The sequence below is a fragment of the Clinocottus analis genome, unplaced genomic scaffold (genome assembly GCF_023055335.1).
Source record: "Clinocottus analis isolate CAN_PGR_092001 unplaced genomic scaffold, fCliAna1.0.p SCAF_21, whole genome shotgun sequence".
Lineage (NCBI taxonomy): Eukaryota > Metazoa > Chordata > Actinopteri > Perciformes > Cottidae > Clinocottus > Clinocottus analis.
The window spans coordinates 3,208,610-3,230,732 of record NW_027175943.1 but is presented as its reverse complement, the minus strand read 5'-3'; the positions used below and the strand labels follow the sequence as shown (position 1 = coordinate 3,230,732).

The window sequence follows — 22,123 nt, the reverse complement described above, 5'->3', positions numbered from 1 at the left end:
TTAGTTCAAGGAAATAACCCGGAAATGTCTGTCCCTGTGGGAAATCAGTCTGTTCAGTAGCTGCGCCACATCGACCCCAAAACACTGTCCCGCTAAGAGCGTTGCGATGATGTCATAGTGGATCTTCAAATCCAGCTCAACACATATTGATTATCATTGGCAAGTACACAAAAAAACATTCACACAAATGAGACGTTATGAGAGTATTTAAGCTCTTAAAACACCGTCGATACATAAATGCTAAAAAAAAAAGAAAAAAAGTCTCTCGAGCTTTCCAAACAGAGCTCGTTCTGGCCTCGATGTCCCAGGAGTCCCGCTCCCGCCTCCAGACAGCGGGGCCGCAGAACGAGATAAAGTGTAATTAGGGGGCGACCTAATGGTCCGAGGGAGGGATTCCTCATTACGGCTGCACGTCGACCATGCAGGCGACCCCTGTGAGCGTAACCCGTGCACGGTGCGGCCCTGCAGGCGCTTTCATTCCACCCAGTGAGGCTGTGCATGTGCCACAAAGTTGCAGGTCGTTTAAAAAAAGAAAAAAGAAAATGGGGGATGCACGGTGAGATTTTGGTCAGTGGAGGAGGGAAGTAAGAGATCTCCAGTGGCAGATATAAGTTTGTGTATACACAAGTAGCAATACAAACAGGAGATGCTGGCGCGATAAGGAAATTAAGGGAAAGGGTGCAACTCAAATAAGCCAAGAGGGACGCACCAACCGACAAATGCACTCCTCTCTCTCTCTTTTAACCTCTCACTCTGAGAGAAAGAGAGATGAAAGTCAAGGCTTAGCTGCAGAAGCGCCAATCGGATATTCTAGAGAGAGTTGCTTGGATTCTCCCTCGTCGGACGGAGGGCCAAAAGGAACCGTCCGAACCGCCTGCATGAATTTGTTCCCCTTTGACCGAGGTCACGGTGGACTTGTCATTTGAGACCCTGAAGAACAAACGCAGGCATTTACCAGAGGCAACTGCGGGTCTACGGAGCTGCGAGTGCGGTTATCGAAGGTCGAGATCTGGCTGCTCGAGGCTGAGCGTCCACGTGCATCTACTGCGCCCGGCGAAGACGAGGAAGGGATCGAGTTCCATAAGGACGAAAGCAAATGGGACCGGATCCCCAAAAAGGCCTTGTTCTTGTCTAATAAGAGGAAGGGGGCATGCTTCTTCCTGCAGCACAAAACAGAAATCATCACCTGGTTTGTCAACTGAACTTCCTGGACAGCTCCGGCAGACCAATGAAGGAGTCGGACCCGGCCAGGGAGAACCCCCCGACTTGGGATTTCGACCGATCTTTCCTGAAACCAGCTGCGCGTCTCTGCCTCGACACTTTGGACTTCTCCGACCTCTGGGACGAGGAAGACCTCTCAGGGGACGAGGCGACCGTCGTGCCGTCGGCGTGCCCCCGAGGCCCTCCGGCGCCCCCTCCTCTTCCTCCTCCTCTTCCCCCTCTCGCCCCACCTTTGCCGTCTAGCTCCCTCAAGGGCGCGACCGCCAAATGCCGCACCTTGAGGCTCCACTGGAGGGAGCTGCAGAGTTTGGCGCCCCTCCCCAGAATGACGCGCTTTGGGGCCCGAACCATTTGGGCCGGGCTCGAGCCGGTCCACTTGGACACCAACCGGCTGAAGTGCCTGTTTGAGTGTAAGGGCAGCAGCAGCAGCAGCTTCAACGGGGCTTCTGGCCGGCAGGTAAGACCCACGAGACGGGATGGCGTCTCAGAAGTGTAGCGAGATTATGCTGACCGATGTGTTTTTGCAGCATCGGGGAAATTGCTTTGGGGTATTTAGGTAATTAGAGCATGTGACGCAACATTTCTTGCCCTCAACCAGATGCACCTTCCATTCAAATAAGGAATTTTTGCACCGATTGATTCGTAAATCTGATTGTCAGATACTTCTTCAGTGGGATCCTTCTTCAGAAAGAACTGTCCCGCATCTTTCTCTTTACCCTGTTACAGAAGCCGCCGGCGCTCTCAGTGTTGGGGATGAAGAGGAGTAACATCATCACCATCGCCCTGAGCAGCCTTCCTCCTCCCCGCCTCCTCCCTCCTGCGATATACAGCATGGACAGCAGCGTGCTGGACAGAGAGGACGTTCAGGTACAGAGGTCGCGAGGATTTGACCCTTCAGGCATTTGCCTAACCTCTAAAGTTTGTTCCCCGACCTGCGAGGACAGACACTCAGCTGCTGCCTGAGTTCACCTCTTTCCACGTTTCCTTCTGAAACAGCGGCTCATAGCGCTGATCCCAACGGAGGAGGAACTGTGTCTGATCAAGGAGGCCCAGGCCCAGAACCCCCACGCCCCTCTGGCCCCGGCCGAGCTCTGCCTGCTCACGTTGGGGGAAATCCCACATCTGACCTCCAGGCTGCAGCTGTGGGCCTTCGCTCTGGACTACGACTCCTTGGAGAGGGTAAGTGAGCCGGCGATGAATGGATTCATTCGACAGCATTTTTCCAAAGATGGACGTAGACTGTTTTGCTACGCTTTAAATTTCCAAAGAATTGGTCTGGACCAACTTTTTAGGAGTCTTTTAGTTATTTAACATTTATATGTGCAGTACACCTTTGAGCCACATGAGGGCGCATGCATGTTCATATTATAACATTAAATCTAACGTCAAAGGCTAACGCACATTATGTGGGTTTTACTAACGGGAGGAAATTTAAATAATAAGCCTATAAGCTCCACCGTATTGTATTTATGTGGATGTATTTATTAAGTATTTAACACGTGCATGATTTAAATCATTTATACGACAAAGTATTAAACTGAAATCTCTTCAAAATGACTGTTTTATGTATTCAATATCATAAAAGGTGATGCATAAATGGCAGTAAAAATGGTTTCGGAACGTTAATTTACGCACAAATTTGTGAAAAAGTTCACCAAACGCTCTAAGTGATGCAAAAGTGATTCAACCTGCTGGCTTCATGGGACAAACTCCTGCATTTGCATTAGAAAAATAAAGCTGGATCAAAAGCGTGAGCGTGATGCCGCCGCCTACACGAGCGCCATCATCAACACGTCACAGCCCTGTTTGATTGACAGGTAGAGTTGCGCATTACCACTGTGACTCCCGTCCACCAAACGTGTCACCGGACTAAAAATAACCCACTTTGATTCGCCGGCTCACCTAAGCATCACCACATTGTCCTCCTTTTCCTGCCAGGAGCTCGCCGAGCCTCTCTTCCATCTGAAGCTGGCCATGGAGCAGCTGGCGGGCAGCCAGACCTTCAGGTGTCTGCTGGCCACGGTGCTGGCCATCGGCAACTTTCTCAACGGCCGCAAGGTGGGCGACCCCGATCTTCATCCTCCATCTTTATCTTCGTTTTTTTTTAACTTTTACAACTAAATCCTCTGAATGTTGACATGCCAAGGCGCGGGGCTTTGAGCTGAGTTACCTGGGGAAGCTGTCCCAGGTGAGGGACACGCACACTCGCCAGCCGCTGCTGCTCCACGTCTGCGTGCTGCTGCTGCAGCTCTACCCGCAGTCCACCGACCTGCACTCCGACATCCCCGCTGTCACTAAAGCCGGCAAGGTGCGTACACACCGAGCCTTTGTGTGTGTGTGTGCGTGTGTGTGTGTGTGTGTCTTGAGTGTGCGTCGCCAAGTAGAAACTGGGCCCAAAATGTCCGCTTTCTTTCTCGTCTCTGAAGTTCGACTACTCCCTGGTCCAGAGCAACCTCACCCAGCTGGAGGCCCAGTGCAAAGCATCACGGGAGCAGCTTAAGATTTTGGACAAGGCAGAGGAGAAGAGGAAAGGAGGGAAGGTGGAGAAGAGGAGAGGAGGAATTGGAGGAGGAAATGAAGAGGGCTCGCTCCGTCACCGGCTGCCGCAGATTTTAAAAGAGTGCGAGGAGAGGCTGAAGGTCGTGAGAGCCGTGCATCGCCGGGTCGTCAACAGGTGAGGGCGAGGTTTGATTCGTTGTGTTGACGCTTACAGTTCAAAATGGACTCGTGCGGTTGCTTTGTGTCATCTGTTCCTCGGCAAAGATTGAGGCCACAAGTTGTCCTTCTTATTGCTTTAACTCGTGGCCTAACAGCGTGTGTTCGGGCCTCCAGGTTCCACTCGTTCCTCTTGTTCCTCGGCTACTCCCGCGCTATGGTGAGGGACACCAAAGCGGAGGACTTCTGCAAAACCATCAGCAACTTTTCTCTGGAGTACAGGAGCACGCGGCAGGCCGTCCTCCTGCAGAGGGAGAGGGAACGCCAGAGGAGCGGAGCAGGAAGCCCCGGCCCCAACACGCCCACAGCCGGGCGGAAACGCCAACAAACACAAACACAGGTTGTTGTTGGTTGTTTTGTTGTTGTTGTGTTTTGTTTTGTTTTTTATCTCTGATGCTTTTAGAGGTTGAAGCACCTTTCTGGGAAAGAGAAGAAACAACAGTTTTTTGTGTTAATCCGCTGCCTGTTGACCCACCAGGAGGAGGAGGAGCAGTGCCGGTTGGAGGAGGTGCTCAGCGCTCCCGAGGCCGACCTGAGGCGGGACGTCACGCTGCCTCGAGCTCGCAGGAAGATGGCGGAGCGGATTTATTCATTTATTCCTCCGCTCCAATCTCATGGAAAATGAAAGAAAGTGTACTTTAAAAAGCCACCGGTGTGATGTAATTTTTTTTTAATATTGTTATTTATGACATTTGTTGTTAGAAGTGACATTTTTTGCTGCACAAAATAAAATGGACAAGTGTATGACATTTTCACGCCATTCAATTTTCATGAATCTAATGAATATATATATATATATATATATATATATATATATATATATATATATATATATATATATATATATATTGCATACACATAGACAGTCTTCTGGCTCTATTTCTAACCACTTGACCCCCGTTGATACTACATATGTACTGAAGAAAGACAGGAGTTTACACATATTTCTGTTTTACGGTACAGTTTGCAAAGCATTTTATTATATGGTAATAATATTACTTATATCAATATATTGAACTCTTATGTAAGGAGGATAACGTTTTTCATCGAGGGGGTTTATTTCAAAACCTGAGCGATAGATAGACAGACAAATAGACAAATAGATAGATAGATAGATAGATAGATAGATAGATAGATAGATAGATACATAGATACATAGATACATAGATACATAGATAGATAGATAGATGTATACTTTATTCATCCCCAAACGGAAATTCGCTTCATCTTACATAGAAGACACATAAGAGACACACAAATACTGGCTATAATAATGTAGTGATTAGTAATGGCTGCTCGTGTAGCGCCAGGGGCCTGAAGAAGGTGGGGGCAGTCTTTCGCGTATTATGAGGTTGTTCTTCAAACCAATCCGAGGACGGGAGCCCGCGAGTGTCAATATGCGTGAGCTGAACCGACAAGCGCGTCCGCCAATCGATGACGAGCACAGCCACACGGGGCGGTTCGAGTAGCCAATCAGAAACTGTGACGCAGCAGTGGGCGTGATCCTTCTTCTGTTGTGCGTGTTCGAGACGACGCCATTTCGTGTCCACCGTTTCAAGGTGATACAATCCGCCTGCAGAGCCCGTAAACGGATCTTTACCTACTCAAGTAAAAACAGCGTTGAATTTTACTCATTTTTAGTATTAAGCTCCTGGTGAGTATTTTTAACCGAGAGATTTTTTTTCCCCCCTATATTTTTTTTTCATTTTTTTTTCTCGACTTTTAAATCTCTTTGGGACTTTTTTTGTTTTTTGTTTTCATTTTTAATGCATTTTTCCTGGCTGGTATATTCCCGAGACTGTGTTGGCTTTAGTTGGCGTAGCTACATTTTGGTGTGTGCGTATCGAGCTGCGCAGAAAACTATAGTGTGAAGTAGCTTCCGCAACAAGATTTTTGCTTTTGTTTTTCGAGACATTTAAAAGGAAGAAAAAAAACTATTTTTTTCAGGGCCGCTGTGTTGCCTCATTGTTTATCTGATTGTGGTGATATTTTCCGAGGAGAGAAAGATGGAAGATGGTTCTAGTCTTTTCTGGACGGTGTTCAAAAAAAAAAAAAAAACGTGTCGCCCTTTTCCTGGAAACGTGTTTTCAGAAAGCTTTTTAAAAATCTCGCCCCGTGTTTTGCCTCCACCTGTTACTTGATTTGCAGTCGTTTGAATTTGACTCCTTAAAGACGTGTTTTTCCTGTTCCCTTTGTTGCTCTTGGCGGTGCTGAGGCGGTGTGTTTTCTGCAGCAAAAATCTTTCACGAGTGATGTAATTTTCCAGGCTTTTTTTCTTCTTCTTCTTCGTCTCCTCCTCTCTCCCTTCAGTGACGAGTGGGGCGTTTTTTTTTCCTACATATTTTTGTATTTTTTTTAAAGGAACATTAACACCTGGGAGTGCTGGTAGCATTGGTGTGAAAAATTGAGGCAATTTTGGTAATTCTGATATAATAATTTAAAGTTAGCGTAGCAGCTGTGGAGCTGCTTTTAGCCCCATGAGGGAGGCCTGCAGAGGGGCCTCGAATAAGATGGAGGCCTGCACCTTTTTACATGTTTTCTTGAATTATCAGATCACTTGTGTACATATATTTTTTAATGATTTGCAACAGGAGTGTTATGGTGATGAATCAGGGTAGTTGTTGTTGATTCCCCCCCCCCCTCCCTCTCCAAAAAAAACACACACTTGCCTCACTCCCACTGGCTCCCAAGTGTGTCCTCTGGAGGCGTCCTTGAGCGTGAGGCCCTCCTGGGCTCCAGGGGGCGCTGTTCTGTAGCTCAGCCTTTTACTTTGGCCCCTACAGAGGGCAAGGCTGGAGGAATCTGTTATAAGTCACACATCTGTGCAAGTCTGAGCAGAAATACGCAGGTTATTATTGCAGGTAAACATTCATTTAGTTGTAAAAAAAACAAACATACATTAACTATTTTGTTTATGCATGATTGACTCAGGCAGTGTCTGAAACTAGACATGTGTTTTGTTTGGGAGCGGTGACTTCAATTTGAAGTTCACTATCTGGAGAAAGGTGAATAGTATGACAGGGTTGTGGTGAACATGAATATTCATTAAATAATAATGTGCTTTATCTTGCAGTTATCTGCCTGCAATGTCACATGTTTTCTTTTTTTTATTACAAAAGAAATGCAGCCTACGTTTTTTTTTTTCTTCCTGCAAAATGTGAATATTCTGTCCATACTGACATGAGTATAGTATATATCTCAGACTTTTACTGGAATGTGCAGATGTTTGTGCCAGTGGCATCGAGGGCATTATTTCATACTTTTCTAATACTTATTTCCCTCCCAGTTTGTGGAAATAAAAAGTTCATTTTTACAATGGTCTCTTTTCTAATATTCCGTTTTTTGTTTCCCCCTGTTTAGTTTTTGAAGCCACTTTTTTGAACGGCGGCAAATCGTAAGTTGGTCTCAACCTTTTTTTTTGGTTTATTTTTCACCTCAAACTTTTTGCATATTTTTTTTTTTTTTTTTTTACTCCACTTTTGTTTCCACCCCTCTGTGATTCAGCCCATCTCTCTCCCTTTTGGATTTCCTAGAGCAAGTAGCATGTAGTGTTTTTATCTTCTTTTTTTTTGTGCTGTGAAAGTAGAAGATCAGCTGCTCCATGTTCAGACTGTTTGACACTAGCGGCCCTTAAGACGAGCTTCTCCACCACGTGTTCCCAGTTTATGATAATCAAATGCATAATGTTCAGTGTTAATAATGAGCCCCCCCCCCCCCATCTGTAGCTAACCTAACACTCCCTCGACTACTTCCTGCATCCAGTCCCTGGATTAAGTACTGGCACTGACAAAGGCAAAAATAACTGCTGCCTTTGCTTTGTAATTGTGTTTTTTTTGTCTTTTGAGTGCATGCCATTTGATGGAGTCAAATCTGGTCTATTACCCACACAGAAAAACAGATACCTGCTCTTGATAATAACAATTATGTCACCATTATCACCGAAAGTAAGTTTGAACCCATTCAAATAAGCATGCATACTGAATACCATGAACTACTAACGTCTTCTGTATTCACTAATAATGATTGTATCTGATTTAAGGATCTTTTTCTGAAGTATTTTCAGCAGAAAGAGGTTCAAAAAGGTTACATTTCTCACAATCATTAGTTACACTGAGCTGATATAAACCGTTTCAAAGTTAGCGAGTCATCATTTCCTTGATTTAAACCCCCCTAAATCTATAAAGTACACGCACACAAACCACGCACGTGTATACAAACTGCTTTCTGTCTCATTTGTGTCGTCTGTCTCGGAGCGTCAGAGCTGCAGTCGCAGCGTCTCAACAGTCAAAGCACAAACATTCACATCACTGATCTGTTTTTATTTATTCTCAATGAACCCACGAGCCAGTTTAAATGAAACCTAGTTCATTGTTACATCAGGAAGTCTCAGCCGTCACACAATAAAGCCCAGATGAGGCCGAGGAGCAGTTACTGCCGTCATAAACGTGAATGTAACACCGGGCGCCATGAATGGACCCTTTAATACGAGGGCCCACCGTACACAGTTGAGGCCGTTACTGGCAGTGAGAGCGTCATAAAGCTGCAATAAACGCCGCCTCTGAAGCTTTTATTGATCATCAAGCGTACGTAGACAAACGAAATGGGGCATTTTCTATTTACTGCTCGATGACGGCGACTCAAACAAATATTCTGGTCGTCGCCATTTTTTTCATCCACTTTTAAGATGTTCCTGCCTATATATTCAAGATTTAATATGTTTTTACTGTCATATGCACAGATAACAGACTATTATTATTCCATACAGCAAAAAGTGTATTTTACACAGAATTACAATAAACTTAACCTTAATTAAAAAATAAGGCACACAATATAAAAGATATGACAGTATTGCACAAAAATATGATATTAACGCCAAAGTCTCCCAGTCCATGTTCGCTTGTAGTTGGTTGGATCAGAACACGCACCTGTACGTAAGCTCTGGGTGACGCGCCACAAAGCTTCAGAAACACCTGCTGACCCTCGTGCCCCCGTTGACCCCGCGTCCGCTCGCCAAGCGGCAGAAACGTCCCCGGCCAGAGACGCCGTGTAATCCCCTCGCGGGTCGCCGCCGGGTTCCCGTTCATCCCTCGCTGGCGGCCGCGCCGCCGCTCTCGGCAGGTGGGACGCGGCTTCGCGAGGGTTGAAGCGGTCGATCATACCGCGGAGGGCCAAGAGGGAAAACGACAACGAGATAGACGCAGAAAAACATCGCTGAGAGAATATCACAAAATAGACATTTGAGGCGGTTCAACGATCGTCTTCCATGGCGTCGTAGCTTTATTTCTGCTGGTGAGGTTCCACTTTCACATCAATATAATTCTCTGAGATTCTCCCTCCTTCCTGCAATGTTGCGTAACAACTCACGCGGCGGCAATCTGGCCTTTGCGCTCGTATTGAAGCCGGCGTGCTGCACGAGGAGCTGGGCCCAGAGCAGAGGGATGGGTGCTGATGAATAACGGCCACGAGGAGGGCGTCCAGTTAGCAGCTCACTCGATGTGACTGAAGGAAACTCGAGTGGGATCGTTAGTCGAGTCATGAGACCTCTGGAAGTCCGGCGTCTGGGACACGAGTCGCGTTCATCACGTTTACGTTGATGTGATTTCTTTAAAGTTCGGCTGTGTGACGCTGCGAGCTTCAGCGAGGCGGCGTTTATTATCTACATAATCTGTCCAACAGGGAAGTTTAAATGCTAATGTCTCCTGTTTTGTCATAACCATTTATCCCACAGGTTTTTTATGACCTTTTTATGGCTGCCTCCATTTAAAAAAACAACCTTTTTTGACTATTTAACCGCCCCCTCTTCCCTTTTTAAGCACTTCTTGGGTTCGCCGAACACATAAACAACTTTTTTTTTTTCATTTTCTTCTTTTTTTTTGGACCGTCTCTGAGCCCGTTTCTCATAGTTCCTCGACAACCCTCTTCTCTCCAACAGACTCAGGCAGGCAGGCAGACGTCCACCGACCAGATTACAGATCCAATGGAGTGAGTTCTAGCTGCTTTCGTGACCCTGTTGTCTCTTCTGCTGTCTCACAGCCGCTGCTAGAGCCGCCCGTTTCCCCTCGCGGGGGCGCTACCGCTCCTCTAAAACCCACCTGTACTGTACGTAGCAGGTAGAAAGTAGAGAGTAGCACCTTGCTTTGTCCTCGTGTTCATCAAATGATTGCAAGCTGCTCATAAAGAATGTGGCGGCCATGTTTTTATACTCAGTAAATGAGCACAGGAGCGATGAAATGATAGAAATGAGGGATTGAGTCGTTTAAAGACAATTATTCATCAAATTTTCATTTAAAGACGTCAATTTTGGTTCTGCAAAACATGCGATGGACATTTTCTAGACTAATAAATTAAATGATAATCAGCAGCTGCAGACTTTTGTCCGCTTTAAGCCCGTTTTGCTCTTTTATTGGACACGTTGAAGCCACAATGTGAAGCACCACCACCCTCAGTGTAAGGATAATCTACATCTCACTTGTCCTCTTCTCTTTTTCTCCCCTCCCTCCCCCCATCCTTCCACCTGTCCCCCCCCCACTCCCGGGCAGCCCAATGGCCAGTAGCAACGTGACCAACAAGACGGACCCCCGCTCCCTCAACTCCCGCGTCTTCATCGGCAACCTCAACACGCTGCTGGTCACCAAGGGCGACGTGGAGGCCATCTTCGCCAAGTACGGCAAGATCGTGGGCTGCTCCGTCCACAAGGGCTACGCCTTCGTGCAGTACGCCAACGAGAGGAACGCCCGCAACGCCGTGGTCAGCGAGGACGGACGCATGATCGTGGGACAGGTGCTAGGTGAGGAGGAGGAGGAAGAGGAGGAGGAGGGAAGGAAGGAAGGGGTCCAGTTTTGAGCCTAAAGATCTGAAAAAATGACGCTCAGGATCTTCAGAAGTTATTTAGGCGTTACCTATTTGAGGAATGTTTGGATGGGACTGATATGTTCTGAACAAACCCGCCATTTTGTTTTTTTCACATTAAAAAAAAAATAGTTTCTAAGTCTGTTGAACCTTCTTGTGTAGAAGCAAAAGGTTTTTCTCTGAGTAAACAGTGTGAAGTCACACCGACACGGGTTATTCTTTATTCCTGCTCGTTCATATTCAAGGTCACGGCCGTCCCAGCATGCACTGGGCAAAAAAGACAAGAAACCCCTCCTGCCCCTGTGTTTGCAAACCAGGGATTTAAAAGACAACACCGGGAGGAAGATGTTTTCCTTTCCCCCTCCCTACGGGAGACATTTTGACTTGTTTGATGACGGCTGCATTCCATTTAGCAGCTTTAAGTCCCGCCTCCTGGTCCGCCGCACGCTGCCTCACCGTCAGTCTCACCGGACCAGCCGAGTGGAGCGCGGCCCTCGTTAGCGTCATTAGTAACAGCTGAGCTTTTCCTGTGAGGAGTCACTATGAAGGCAGACAGGCCACGAAAGACTAAACGACTCATTTCTTTATCTACGTTCTCGGGACGTTTCTGGCGCTCGACGCAGGTTTAAAGTAAATGTGAGTAATTATGTAGAAACACCACCAGGTGGGGGTTAAAGCCCGCGTTGGTCCTTCAAAATAAAACACCATGAGGTGACAAAATGTGTGGTATTGTGTGTAACAGTTGGCTCTTCCTCCCAGCTCGCTGACTCCTCCTTGACTCTCGTGTCTTTCCTCAGACATCAACCTGGCGGGCGAGCCGAAGCCTCACCGATCGAAGACAGTGAAGCGCTCGGCGGGAGACATGTACAGGTGTGTGTGTGTGTGTGTGTGTGTGTGTGTGTGTGTGTGTGTGTGTGTGTGTGTGTGTGTGTGTGTGTGCTCTGCAGCGATTCCAGTAATATTTATTTCCTGTCTAAGCTGAGCGCCGCAGTTAAAGTCTTCCCCGTCTCTCTCTCTCTCTCCGTAGTTCATCCGTGGAATTGGAGTATGACTTCCAGAGAGACTACTATGACAGGTGCGCCTGTTCTTTATGTTTTTTTACGCCTTTTAATTCATAGTTTGGCTCATCGACGCTTCAGTCTTCTGGAACACGACCTTCTTGATCCTCGACACCGATGTACCCATCATGCAATGCATTTCCCCCCCCCCCCCCATCAGGATGTACTCCTACCAGTCCCGCGTGCCTCCCCCTCCTCCCCCGCTGTCCCGTGCCGTCATCCCCTCCAAGCGCCCGCGGGTCAGCGTGAGCGGGGGAGGCAGCCGGCGAACCAAAACCAGCTTCTCCTCGTCCTCCAAGACCAGCCAGAGGACGTCCCGCACCAGTACGTGACGGCGAGTTTCTCTCTGTTGCTCTGCGGCACCGACGGCGTAATGACCTCTCTCCTCCTCTTCCTCCTCCTCCCACAGTGAAGGTGGACGACCTGCAGACCATCAAGCGGGAGCTCACGCAGATCAAACACAAGGTGGACTACCTGCTGGAGAGCCTGGAGCGCATGGAGAAGGACCACAGCAAGAAGTCAGGTAGATATGACGCCGCGATGTAGAAGCGCAGATGCAGATGTTCCTTCCTCGCTTTTTTTATTCAGCAAATGTTCCTTTTTTTTCCACCAGATATGAAGAGCAGCAAACCGGAGCCGGGCGAGGTGTCGCCCCTCCACTCCTCCACCTCCAGCAAGAAATGCGACGGCCTGAAGCGCAGCCTGAACGACTCGGATGACGAGGGAGATCTGCTGGAGGATGACGACGAGGTGAGGAAGAGGAGGAGGAGGAGGAGGGGCGAGAGCGAGGAGATCATTTAAGAGGACTAAAGTGTTGTCTCTGCCTCCAGATGAAGAGCAGAGGGCGAGACGATGACGACGAGGAGCACGAGGAAGGAGAGGACGACGGAGATAGCGCCAACGGAGACGAGTCCTAAGCGACACACACAGGCAGACGCACACACACACACACAAAGTACACAAATAGTGTACGATTGCATCTCCAGACCCGTACTCTAGTGTTTCTGTGCTCGTATCTGCTGATCCGGTACCGGACACTGACAGCTCACACAGCGTATTGTAGATATTGCTTCCTCACACACTTCAAGTTGTTGTTTCTGGACTTTTCAATGTTTCTTCGAGTTGGTAATTAGATTTTTCTTACTGACATATTTCTGTTTGACTTTTTTTTTTTTTTTTTTTAGATATTTCCGCTATTAGATGAATGCAAACTCTGCTTTGTTCCATTTAGACGACGCGCGAGTTCAATCGAGGACGCTTTTAACATTGTGTAACGTTCTGTTTGAACAACATAAGTCAGAGGAATTGTTTGTTTTTTTGTTTTTACTTTCTGTAAAATATGGAACAACGTAGGAAGCTGGCATCGAAAAACAAGCAGAAGAAAAAATAAATACGCGTACGGTTTGAATTTTTAGGTCATTGCCTGAGACCAAACTAGCAGTCACGGGCCTGCAGTCCGGGTTTTAAAACAGTGTTCAGTTTAAAGAAGTGCTGCTGATCCGCCTCCTGGCCAGCAGGGGGCGGTGCAGGACCGCCTGCCTGTTCCCTCCTGCTTGTCTGATCTCAACAGAGCATGTACGAACCCCTCACCTCACCGCCAGGCTGCTGTCAGACCAAATCTCCATCGCTCTGGAGATCTGGTTTTGTTTGTTGGCGACCTTCACTGACTTGTGACGCGGCGGCTCCTCCATGTTTGTCTGTTTCTGTTCGCTTTCTTTTCATTTAACTGCACTGGTGAAAGTGAATAAAAACATGTTTTCCAAGTTGGAACCTGTCCGAGCTCTTTGGTAGGATTCACATGGGTGCTGCGTTCAGGTGCTGTGGGACGTCTGAGCGTTATTAAGCTGTGACTTGTGTAATAGACAGTGATTGAATCTATATTCTGTGTGTGAAGTTATTACCTCAACACTGCTCGCTGGGCCGGTATTTTATCTACTGGTTTCCATCTTAAGCATAAAGGTAGTTTATGAAAGTGTATCATGTCTGTGCGTTTAGATTTGTCTGCTAATAAAGTATTTTTTTAATGCATATAGCAGTATATTGGTCTGGTAAAGTTTTAAATCATCGATGGAAAGAAAAAGAAACCGAACGATGCAACAAACTATTTCTAAGGCTAAATAGAAGTAAAAAAAAATACATTTAAAAAGTTTTTGTTATTTTAAATGATTCAAAGGAGCTTAAACATTTCAATTCAGCATACAAGCCAGACATGAAAAAGTGAAAACTGTAAACTGCTTGTTCGTCCGTAACAAATGACCAAACGCATCGATCAATACACGACGTCCTCATGGACGCAGAACCCGTCTGCTGAGGCCGGTGGCTCCCGGTAACGAGGGAAAGAACCGGAACGAAGAGGAAGAGAGGGACAACTAATCAATAAACGGCATGTCTCCAGGGTGAACTGAGACTAACAAGGGAACAGCAGACAGGCAGAAGGAGAGGAGGAGGAGGGGGGGATGCATAACCAGCATAAGGATGATGGAGGGCTGGATGAACAAGCCACAGACGACTGCAGACAGATGGAGGCAGCCGACAGATGGAGAGACGAGCGGAGAAGATTTGGTGGCCTTGCAGCGGAGGGTGTGAAGGATGTGAGGGAACTGAGCGCTGCTTGTTCTCGGGTGACGCTTCAGAGGAGGAGAGACGTGTTGGTTTGCCATTTAAAGAAACGACTGTGAAGAGATGACATCGCCGCGTCGCATTCCACAACACGATGAGATTAAAGAGGAGCACAGTGGGATGAATGGAGCTCTCTCTCTCACACACACAAATACTTTCTTTGTCACATTTTCTCACATATTCACATTTTCCGTGCGCGTAATGTTCCCGACGTGTATTTTTAAATTGTGTTAATATCTCACCACGTGGTAGAAAGTTGCATACGTGCAAATAAATTGCATCTCCGTGTATTTGATTTTCCTTTTTTTCACATGAAGCAATGAAAACACGGTTGATAAAGCTGAACTCTGGCTTGTTTGTGACCTTTAGGGAGGTGGACCCAGGAGGCCGTGTGCGCGCAGCGGGTTTACTTTCAGCAGGTTTTTTTAGCAGCCGGCAGGACGTGTCAGTACGGAGAGCGTCCATTAAAGCCAGAGGTCAAAGGTTCGATTCCTGCAGAGCGTGTTGCCCGTGCGGTGACCCGTCCTGCAGAGAGAGAGACGAGCCTCTCAATCTGAGCGTCCCCAAGAGACTATCCTCTCTCCTTCAAACGCCGTGTGAAAAGTGACAGCATGAGACCTTGAAGCAGCTCTTTTATTACATAATGACTGCTATGAAAATATGATCAGAACAAAACGTGTTTACAGTACAAGATCTGATTGTCTGTGAAGTTGTACAAGTCCAAATCACGCAACTTTAATGACATTAACCTTTTGGAAACCGTGAAAATCCTCCCGCGGCCATTTTGAGTCCCAGCATGCCCCAATCAGATAATCTTTTGGCATTAAATATGTAATTTTTCCATTTTCGAACGAACGACACCGTTTTTTTTTTTTACTGAAACTCCGTCGTAGCAGGCCAAGGCTTTGTTTTATTGTGATTTTTATTTTATTTTTTCAAACAAAAGGTAAAGAGAAATGTTTTATTTCTCTATATGGTTCTTCCCATAACCGGTTTCAGACACTTATGATAATAATCTGAGCACGTCAGGGGCAAAAAACTAACTTTTAAATGGACATTAATGACGGTATGCAAATGCACCGAAGCACAAAAAACAAAAGATGGCAAAATATAATGTGAAAAATACCAAAGTCATCATTTAGAGGGTTGACCTGCAATGTTACTCTTGTATGAGATCATCACTCTCAATATTCTATAAGTTTAATAAAGCACTGAAGCTCTGTCTCTGCTCCCACAGAGCCTGTCCGTCCATATGGTGGAAGCATGTCTTCCCATTTTGTCACTTTGTCGGCGCCAACACATTAATATTCATCAATAAAGCCGTAGAAATTGGGTTATTGGCCTTCTGGACGACGCAATGCAAAAAAAACCCCTAAAACTAAGACCAAAAAAAAAAAGAGGCCAAGAAGAAGGAGTTGTATAAGCGAGGGAGGAAGGGGACAGAGCGGGAAACAGAGTGAGAGAGACAGCGGTGACGTCACGGACACTTTAAGTAGGTCAGGTACGACGTCGTGATGTCACGTACACTGGAGTGGGCCCATCGGGCCAATGGCGTGCAGGGACACGCCCCCTTTTCTCCACTGGAAAACAAAACTGACCCCCACCCTCCCCTCCCTCTCCTCACTGTCCCCCCTCCTCCTTTTTCTGCAGCTGCCTCAAATCACAGACACACACACAAACACATGCAAACGTTCCAGCTGCAAAAAAGGCCACATTGACAGTAACAGTAGACTACTGTAATCCCAGGGAGATGGAGCAACTTTCACTCGTTTCCCCACCCTTCTTCTTCTTCTTCTTCTTCTTCTTCTTCTTCTTCTTCTTCTTCTTCTTCTCCTTCCTCTCACAGACATCAGCTCTCACCAAAGCCTCTTCAGACGGCGCTAAAGAGGACGTCTGCGTCGCTCGCTACACAGCGGAGCTATTTATGACGCACTTTTGATTCCCAGCATCAAACACATTCACTTGTCCTTTAATAAGACTTGATAGGGATGCATTCAAGTCTGCGGATAGGAAAGAGTGTGTGTGTGTGTGTGTGTGTGTGTGTGTGTGTTTGTGTGTGTGTGTGTGTGTGTGTGTGTGTGAGAGAGAGAGAGAGAGAGTCTGTGTGAGGCAGATTTATGCAGACCCTGAGGCTGAGGCGAGTGGGTATTAACATGAGCACAGTGTGGAGGATGGGAACTTGGCAAAATGCCTTTTATTGCTATGTACATGTGGAAAAAGGAGCGAATGGACAATTTGTGAAAAGAGAGAAAGCGTAACAATACCATCAAGCCGTTCACATGTTCACCTCAAAATTTTTGTTATTGTCGACCAAATTGCACCACCTGGAAATACAGACCGTAAACAGAGATAACAGTTGAATGGAATAATTGTATTTTGTTACATTTCCTGCAAACCTTGTTGTTTGCAGTCTCAAAAAACACATACACTGTACTTCAGTATGCACAATGATGTGTTACTTGGCTTTTCACTTAGTTAAAAGCACTTTGCACGAGAGGGAGATGAGCTGAAAGGAACTGATGTTGGTTTCCAGTAGAGGAAGTTTAAGAAAGTCAGACATGGAGAATCAAATATCATCTGCATACGGTGTGATCACAGACACAGGCCTATAGACAAACCAACGCGATATCATTTTGAAACTCACATTATTGAGTGCAGAGATAGAAAAAAGCAAAATAGTTTCTGTTCTGTTTTTCCACATCTTGAGCATTTTAGAAGAGATTTTTTTCCAGCGAAGAACGACAAGGATCAAACATTTGTGGCCGTGGTGATGTGTTACAATCTGCAGTTTATTTTGAAAATAAACCAGACGCTCTTTCTGTTTCTTTTCCTGTTTCTTTTCCTGTCTGCCTCAGTCCATTCTGTGCAACAGCAAAACTGCAATAGGCACGTATTTTAAGCATAACATACCGGAGAGATGCTTCTGAGCCACTTCTGAAATGCAAGGGCCCTGGATCAAGTGTTTTATATTTTGATTATCATGATAATCAAACTAAATGAGGCCTTTTTTAAGGCCTCACCCACCTCCTCGAGGACGTGAAGGCATGCAAATCACAAACGCACAACTTATATCATTAAGGTCATGTGAGTAATTCTCTGCAAATGCTTTAGCGACGCACTAATTATCTTCCCTCCCATTGGCTGTGTCTGTTTCCACCTCAATTACAAGGTGAGCACATGATCCTGCAAAGCTAATAATAGGAATTAGATTCAGAATAAGCAGTACAACTTCAGACTGGTCCATTCCAAAAAATATATGCTTCTCAACTTTGCAACGTATTACCTTTTTTTGTGGAATTTTGAACATCTTTCATGCAAAAAAAAAAACAGAGTTTAACGTCCATTTAACTGTGTACATCCTTCTGTTTTAAGCTAAATGGTGCAAATCGCCTGACAGCGACAGTATGCTTCTGCAATTACGCTCTCCGTCTGGCTTGGAGCATAATCTCACCAAACGTAATCAGAGTGTGAGTCGGGGGATGGCCTCGCTTAAATGTGGACGCCGGTGATCACTCCGGATAAGTGTGTCAGCTCAACGGCTGGAAAGCGAGCGCGCTGTGCTGTCGCACGTCTGCATGAGAGCGGAGGGGCGGCGATGTGCAACTGAAGGGTGTGGGGGGAAGATGAGAGGAAACGTGTAAAACTTCCCCAACAGAAAGGACTACGGATGAGCGAAATCATCCTGAATGTCAGTCCGTCTTTGCTCGCCCCTTCTGAATACATTAGCCTTCTTTAAAACCCTTTTATAAGACGTCTTTGGTAAAGCTCAAGGTATGTTTTATTACCTTTAGGGGAAGAGTATTAAGAAATAACCTTTTTTTTGCAAAAAGAGTGCATAAATATGAAAAAGAGAATGTCAAAAGAAACATTGATGTGCTCACATTTACAGAAAAAGTCCCCTTAGATTTATTTCTGTGCTTTCGCTCTTGCATAACGTGGCCATGTGTAATCTGTTATATGCATTTAGTGAGAGTCATAATTTGAATAACAGAAAGAAAGCCAGACATGCAGACATGGCTTTGGATCATTAGCATCGGGATGTTTCTCCACTCTTATTTTCTTCTCCTTCAATTAGCATTAACCCTGGTGGACTGCTGCCAGCAGGAGGGCGGATGTGGAGGGTAAGTGTGTGTGTGTGTATGTGTGTGTGTGTGTGTATGTGTGCATGCGCGGAGAGCATATAGTGTTACGGGGTCAACTGCAGTGATTAAAAGGAGCCTGGTTTAGCCTGCGAGGATCACCAGTGACCGACTGGAGCTTCTGCACAACATCCAGTCTGAGTTGAAGTCATCGAGAGGAAGAGGAAGAGAAGCGAGCGGGAAGATGAAAGCAACTTTATTCACAAAGAGCTGTTTGCAAAACAACAGCAAATGCTGAAGAGGACCCAACATGTGAGGATATGGTCACGTTCCTTAAGTCGGGCCCACGAGAGACAAAGACTCTTTTTTTTCAGGACTGGACGAGGATTGATACGTTGATGTATTGATTGATATATTGTTAGAGAGCGACACTGGACAAAAGGAGGCAGAGGAGCAGGTGAGGATGAAGGTGATCGTCACCCTCGGGGTGCTGCTGGAGCAGGAGCACAGAGGCCGCCGGCGTCGGACTCGCTGTTAAAAGACTGCAGGAGGTTCCGCCTCCGCCTTTAGACTTTAAACGGAGAGGATGAACACGTTTGGAAATGACTGAATAAGATCTGAAGCTGCTGCATCAGAGTCTCGGGAGCAGAGACGGATAGTTGTCGGACTACACTCTGATTGGTCAGTCTGTGTTGGAAGGCGGGATTTAGCAAAGTGTTAATTGGTTTGGTTTTCTGACCCCCAAAACTACTTAAAAACTCTGTGCATTACCTGCTCAGCACCACACGGTCGACGGAGAAAGTCCGCCACTATCTGGCGAATGTAGCGAACAGTTAGCGGCTAACGATGCGGGTATCTCTGTCAGGAGTAGGTGGAGACCAAAACAAGGCGGCGAGGAGGGTGAATATTTGACGCCCCTTCACCTGTTGGCCAGTAATACGTCTCTAAATGAATGCGCATGTTGCTCGACGAGTAAAAAGGAAACTATCTTCCCACCTATCAACTTAAAATGCCACAATGCAGCCGTGTCTATCGCTAATTTCTACAGCCTTCAAGTGGCAAAAAGAGGGTGTAAAATAATTGCTCTGGAGCTCGAGTATTTTTGAAACCCCCGAGCCGGGAGCGAAGAGGAGCTCACGAGAGTGACTGAGCTGTAAATGAGGTGATAAAATTGTTCAAATTCTGAATTCATTTGAGACACCCAACTGCTGGGTTTGTGCTGATGGTGAAGATGTGCTGGACCTTTTTTCCCCCTCTGCCCTGCAGCTTGATTACCATGGCTCCAGTCCCCGACCGTTCAGTTATGATTAAGCTCAAATCTCATCTTTTTAATGGCACTATCGAGAATTACACCTCACTGGCTGGTATTTTGATTGACACGGTGGGCAAACTTGATGATAATGGACGAGTGGGCGGTTTCAAAAACCCCAAATGAGACGTAATCTCACACTGATCACGTTAGATGACTCATGTGCAACTTGATTCCTTCTGTTTGCGGGTTATTTTAATGCTTTGTTTCAGTAGAAACACACATATCACATCCCGCTGTTGGCTTGTCTCTGCAGCTCGTGTGTGTGTGTGTGTGTGTCATGTGATTTACTGTGTGTCCGACGTTGTGTTTTTCTCTGGCATTACAGTACAATGTGTCCCTCCTGCTAACATTGTTATTGGCAGCACTACAAAACAGACACATGTTTACACCCGAAGCCAATTGTCTGTTTGTTCCAGCGCTGACATGAGTCGTGCCAGATATCCTCACACACACACACACACACACACACATGCACATACAGGTATAATAGAGGAGACTTTTAATCAAGCAACCTGCCGTGGCCTCTGACACGTTATTTGAGAGTACAGGCGCTCCATTCGGGAGTGATTTCTCTCACAGAACGCCTCCTCGGCCCCAGAGGACTCATTTATTAAAGGTTGAGGTTGCTTCAGGTCACTCAAAGTTCAGGACAGATGGTGAAGCCGAGCGCTAACGCTCACCGCGCGACGATAGCACGGACACTTATGGATTTGGGAAAAAATGCGGCTGAAGAAGCCGCTTTTTGAGCTGCAGATATTCTCATCAGGAGGTTTTCACGTGACTGAGGTGGGAACGCATTCCCCTTGTTTGTTTATTTGGAGCTCTTTTAGCTAAAGGCGAGTCCCTAAAGAGTCCTTATTGAAATGGCGGTAAAAACATATTCATATATTTGCCAACGAGAGGCTCCAGGAAGTAACATGGCAATGTTGGTATACTTTAGAAACAATATCACTCTGAGGTTAGTGAGCTCTAGGGGTGCTTGGAGGCAGATTGTGATCTTTCGACAGAGCCACGCTAGCTGTTTCCCCCCGTTTACAGTCATTATGCTAAGCTAAGCTAACCGGCTGCTGGTTGTAGCTTTATTTTTAGCGTTCATACATTGTGAGTGCTGTCGATCTGCCCAAATAACTCTCGTCAAGTAAGCAAGTAAACATTTTTTCCCCCAAAACGTTGAACTACTCCTTTGAATCAAAGTATAAATTATGCATTAACTTAGACTTGTTGGCAATACATGAATGTGCGGTGCAGAGTGAGCTCTAGTGCCAATTTTGAGCTTTTTAAATATATTTATTCTCACGAATCGTAGAAGTGATGGTCAATATTTCAACAATCTATTGCTATTGTGATGTAAGACTAGATATTGTCTTAGATTTAGTGTATCCTAATGTATTTTCCTGGTTTCAAAGCTGCATCACAATAAAGTCATGTCATAATTTTTTAACTATTATTATTCACCTTCACCTACTTATTCACTACATCCACATTACTGATGATTTTGTATCTCTCCGTTGAGAGAAGTGTTCGCTGTCGAGTCAAAATCATCCCCCCGAAATCCTCTGCGCCAGACGATGACTCACATCTCCGACAGCAATCAGACGGCCAAAGCTTCTGCCGGACCTCCGGCATGGCCGCCAAAGGGGCGTTACGTCACCTGAAAGCCTTTAAATCCAGCTGGGGGCTGCACAGCTGCTGGCTCAAGATAACAAGTGACCACTGATACGTGACCGCAAGTGTTGGGAGCGCGTGCGACTGTCTTTGTCTACACACCGTTTCTGATTGTAAAGAATGGTAAAAAAAAAAAAAAAACACTTCAACAGGACCAGTATGAACGGTGAGCGTTGCTTTTAAACGTTGACCTCGTACTTTGTGTCCGAGTTTAAACACACAGTTAGAATAAAGTCTGTTTTCACTCGTACCGTTTGACTTGGACTGGCGGCTCGCGACCGTCGCGCGGATCCGGAGGTTCATTATGTAAGGTGGTTCACGTGGGACATTTCAAACCGCCAACTATGACGCGGATAACACACTTGAGGGAGTTTTCCCGCCAAAACACTCCCGCAAAAACTGGATTATTTCCCCCAGAAAATATTTCGCTGGCTGGAAAAAAAAATCTGGATTTCATTTATTACTTGTAGCAGTTAGAATTTCCTGCAGTTCAAACGGCAATCGCTGATTCATTATGAATCCCGAAAGGATTATTTCACTAATATCGTTGTCCTTTTTCCAGTCTGAAGGGAACTGAGACGCACAAAACAGTGTGGTCCTTTAAT

General features: G+C 46.1%; 2 protein-coding genes across 19 annotated transcripts; both read left to right on the top strand.

The window, feature by feature from the left end:
* The first annotated feature begins 1,150 nt into the window (after positions 1-1,150).
* si:ch211-63p21.2 (FH1/FH2 domain-containing protein 1) lies at positions 1,151-4,615 on the top strand. The gene is made up of 8 exons (XM_068588300.1): positions 1,151-1,678; positions 1,948-2,088; positions 2,218-2,400; positions 3,160-3,279; positions 3,368-3,529; positions 3,648-3,895; positions 4,054-4,276; positions 4,415-4,615. The coding sequence occupies exons 1-8, from the start codon at positions 1,151-1,153 to the stop codon at positions 4,559-4,561; spliced, it is 1,752 nt and encodes a 583-aa protein (XP_068444401.1). The 3' UTR covers positions 4,562-4,615.
* Positions 4,616-5,464: 849 nt separating this feature from the next.
* zgc:55733 (heterogeneous nuclear ribonucleoproteins C1/C2) lies at positions 5,465-13,613 on the top strand. Of its 18 annotated transcripts, none has more exons than XM_068587464.1 (11): positions 5,466-5,590; positions 7,297-7,330; positions 7,827-7,880; positions 9,869-9,918; positions 10,476-10,723; positions 11,583-11,655; positions 11,813-11,860; positions 12,004-12,167; positions 12,253-12,366; positions 12,457-12,593; positions 12,674-13,613. In XM_068587464.1, exons 3-11 carry the CDS (start codon positions 7,860-7,862, stop codon positions 12,758-12,760), a joined length of 942 nt encoding a protein of 313 aa, XP_068443565.1. In that variant the 5' UTR covers positions 5,466-5,590; positions 7,297-7,330; positions 7,827-7,859; the 3' UTR covers positions 12,761-13,613. The 18 variants fall into 18 exon arrangements, with proteins under 18 accessions (XP_068443580.1, XP_068443574.1, XP_068443570.1 ...); XM_068587463.1 differs by having other exon boundaries at positions 5,466-6,354; XM_068587465.1 differs by lacking the exon at positions 7,297-7,330.
* Positions 13,614-22,123: the final 8,510 nt, after the last annotated feature.

Excerpts from the sequence above, each read along its gene's own strand:
- si:ch211-63p21.2 (XM_068588300.1), top strand. The coding sequence starts at position 1,151 with ATGCTTCTTCCTGCAGCACAAAACAGAAATCATCACCTGGTTTGTCAA. Across the intron at positions 1,679-1,947 it reads ACGGGGCTTCTGGCCGGCAG|AAGCCGCCGGCGCTCTCAGT; the intron begins GTAAGACCCACG and ends ACCCTGTTACAG. Across the intron at positions 4,277-4,414 it reads GCCAACAAACACAAACACAG|GAGGAGGAGGAGCAGTGCCG; the intron begins GTTGTTGTTGGT and ends TTGACCCACCAG.
- zgc:55733 (XM_068587459.1), top strand. The coding sequence starts at position 7,785 with ATGCCATTTGATGGAGTCAAATCTGGTCTATTACCCACACAGAAAAAC. Across the intron at positions 11,861-12,003 it reads CAGAGAGACTACTATGACAG|GATGTACTCCTACCAGTCCC; the intron begins GTGCGCCTGTTC and ends CCCCCCCATCAG. Across the intron at positions 12,367-12,456 it reads GGACCACAGCAAGAAGTCAG|ATATGAAGAGCAGCAAACCG; the intron begins GTAGATATGACG and ends TTTTTCCACCAG.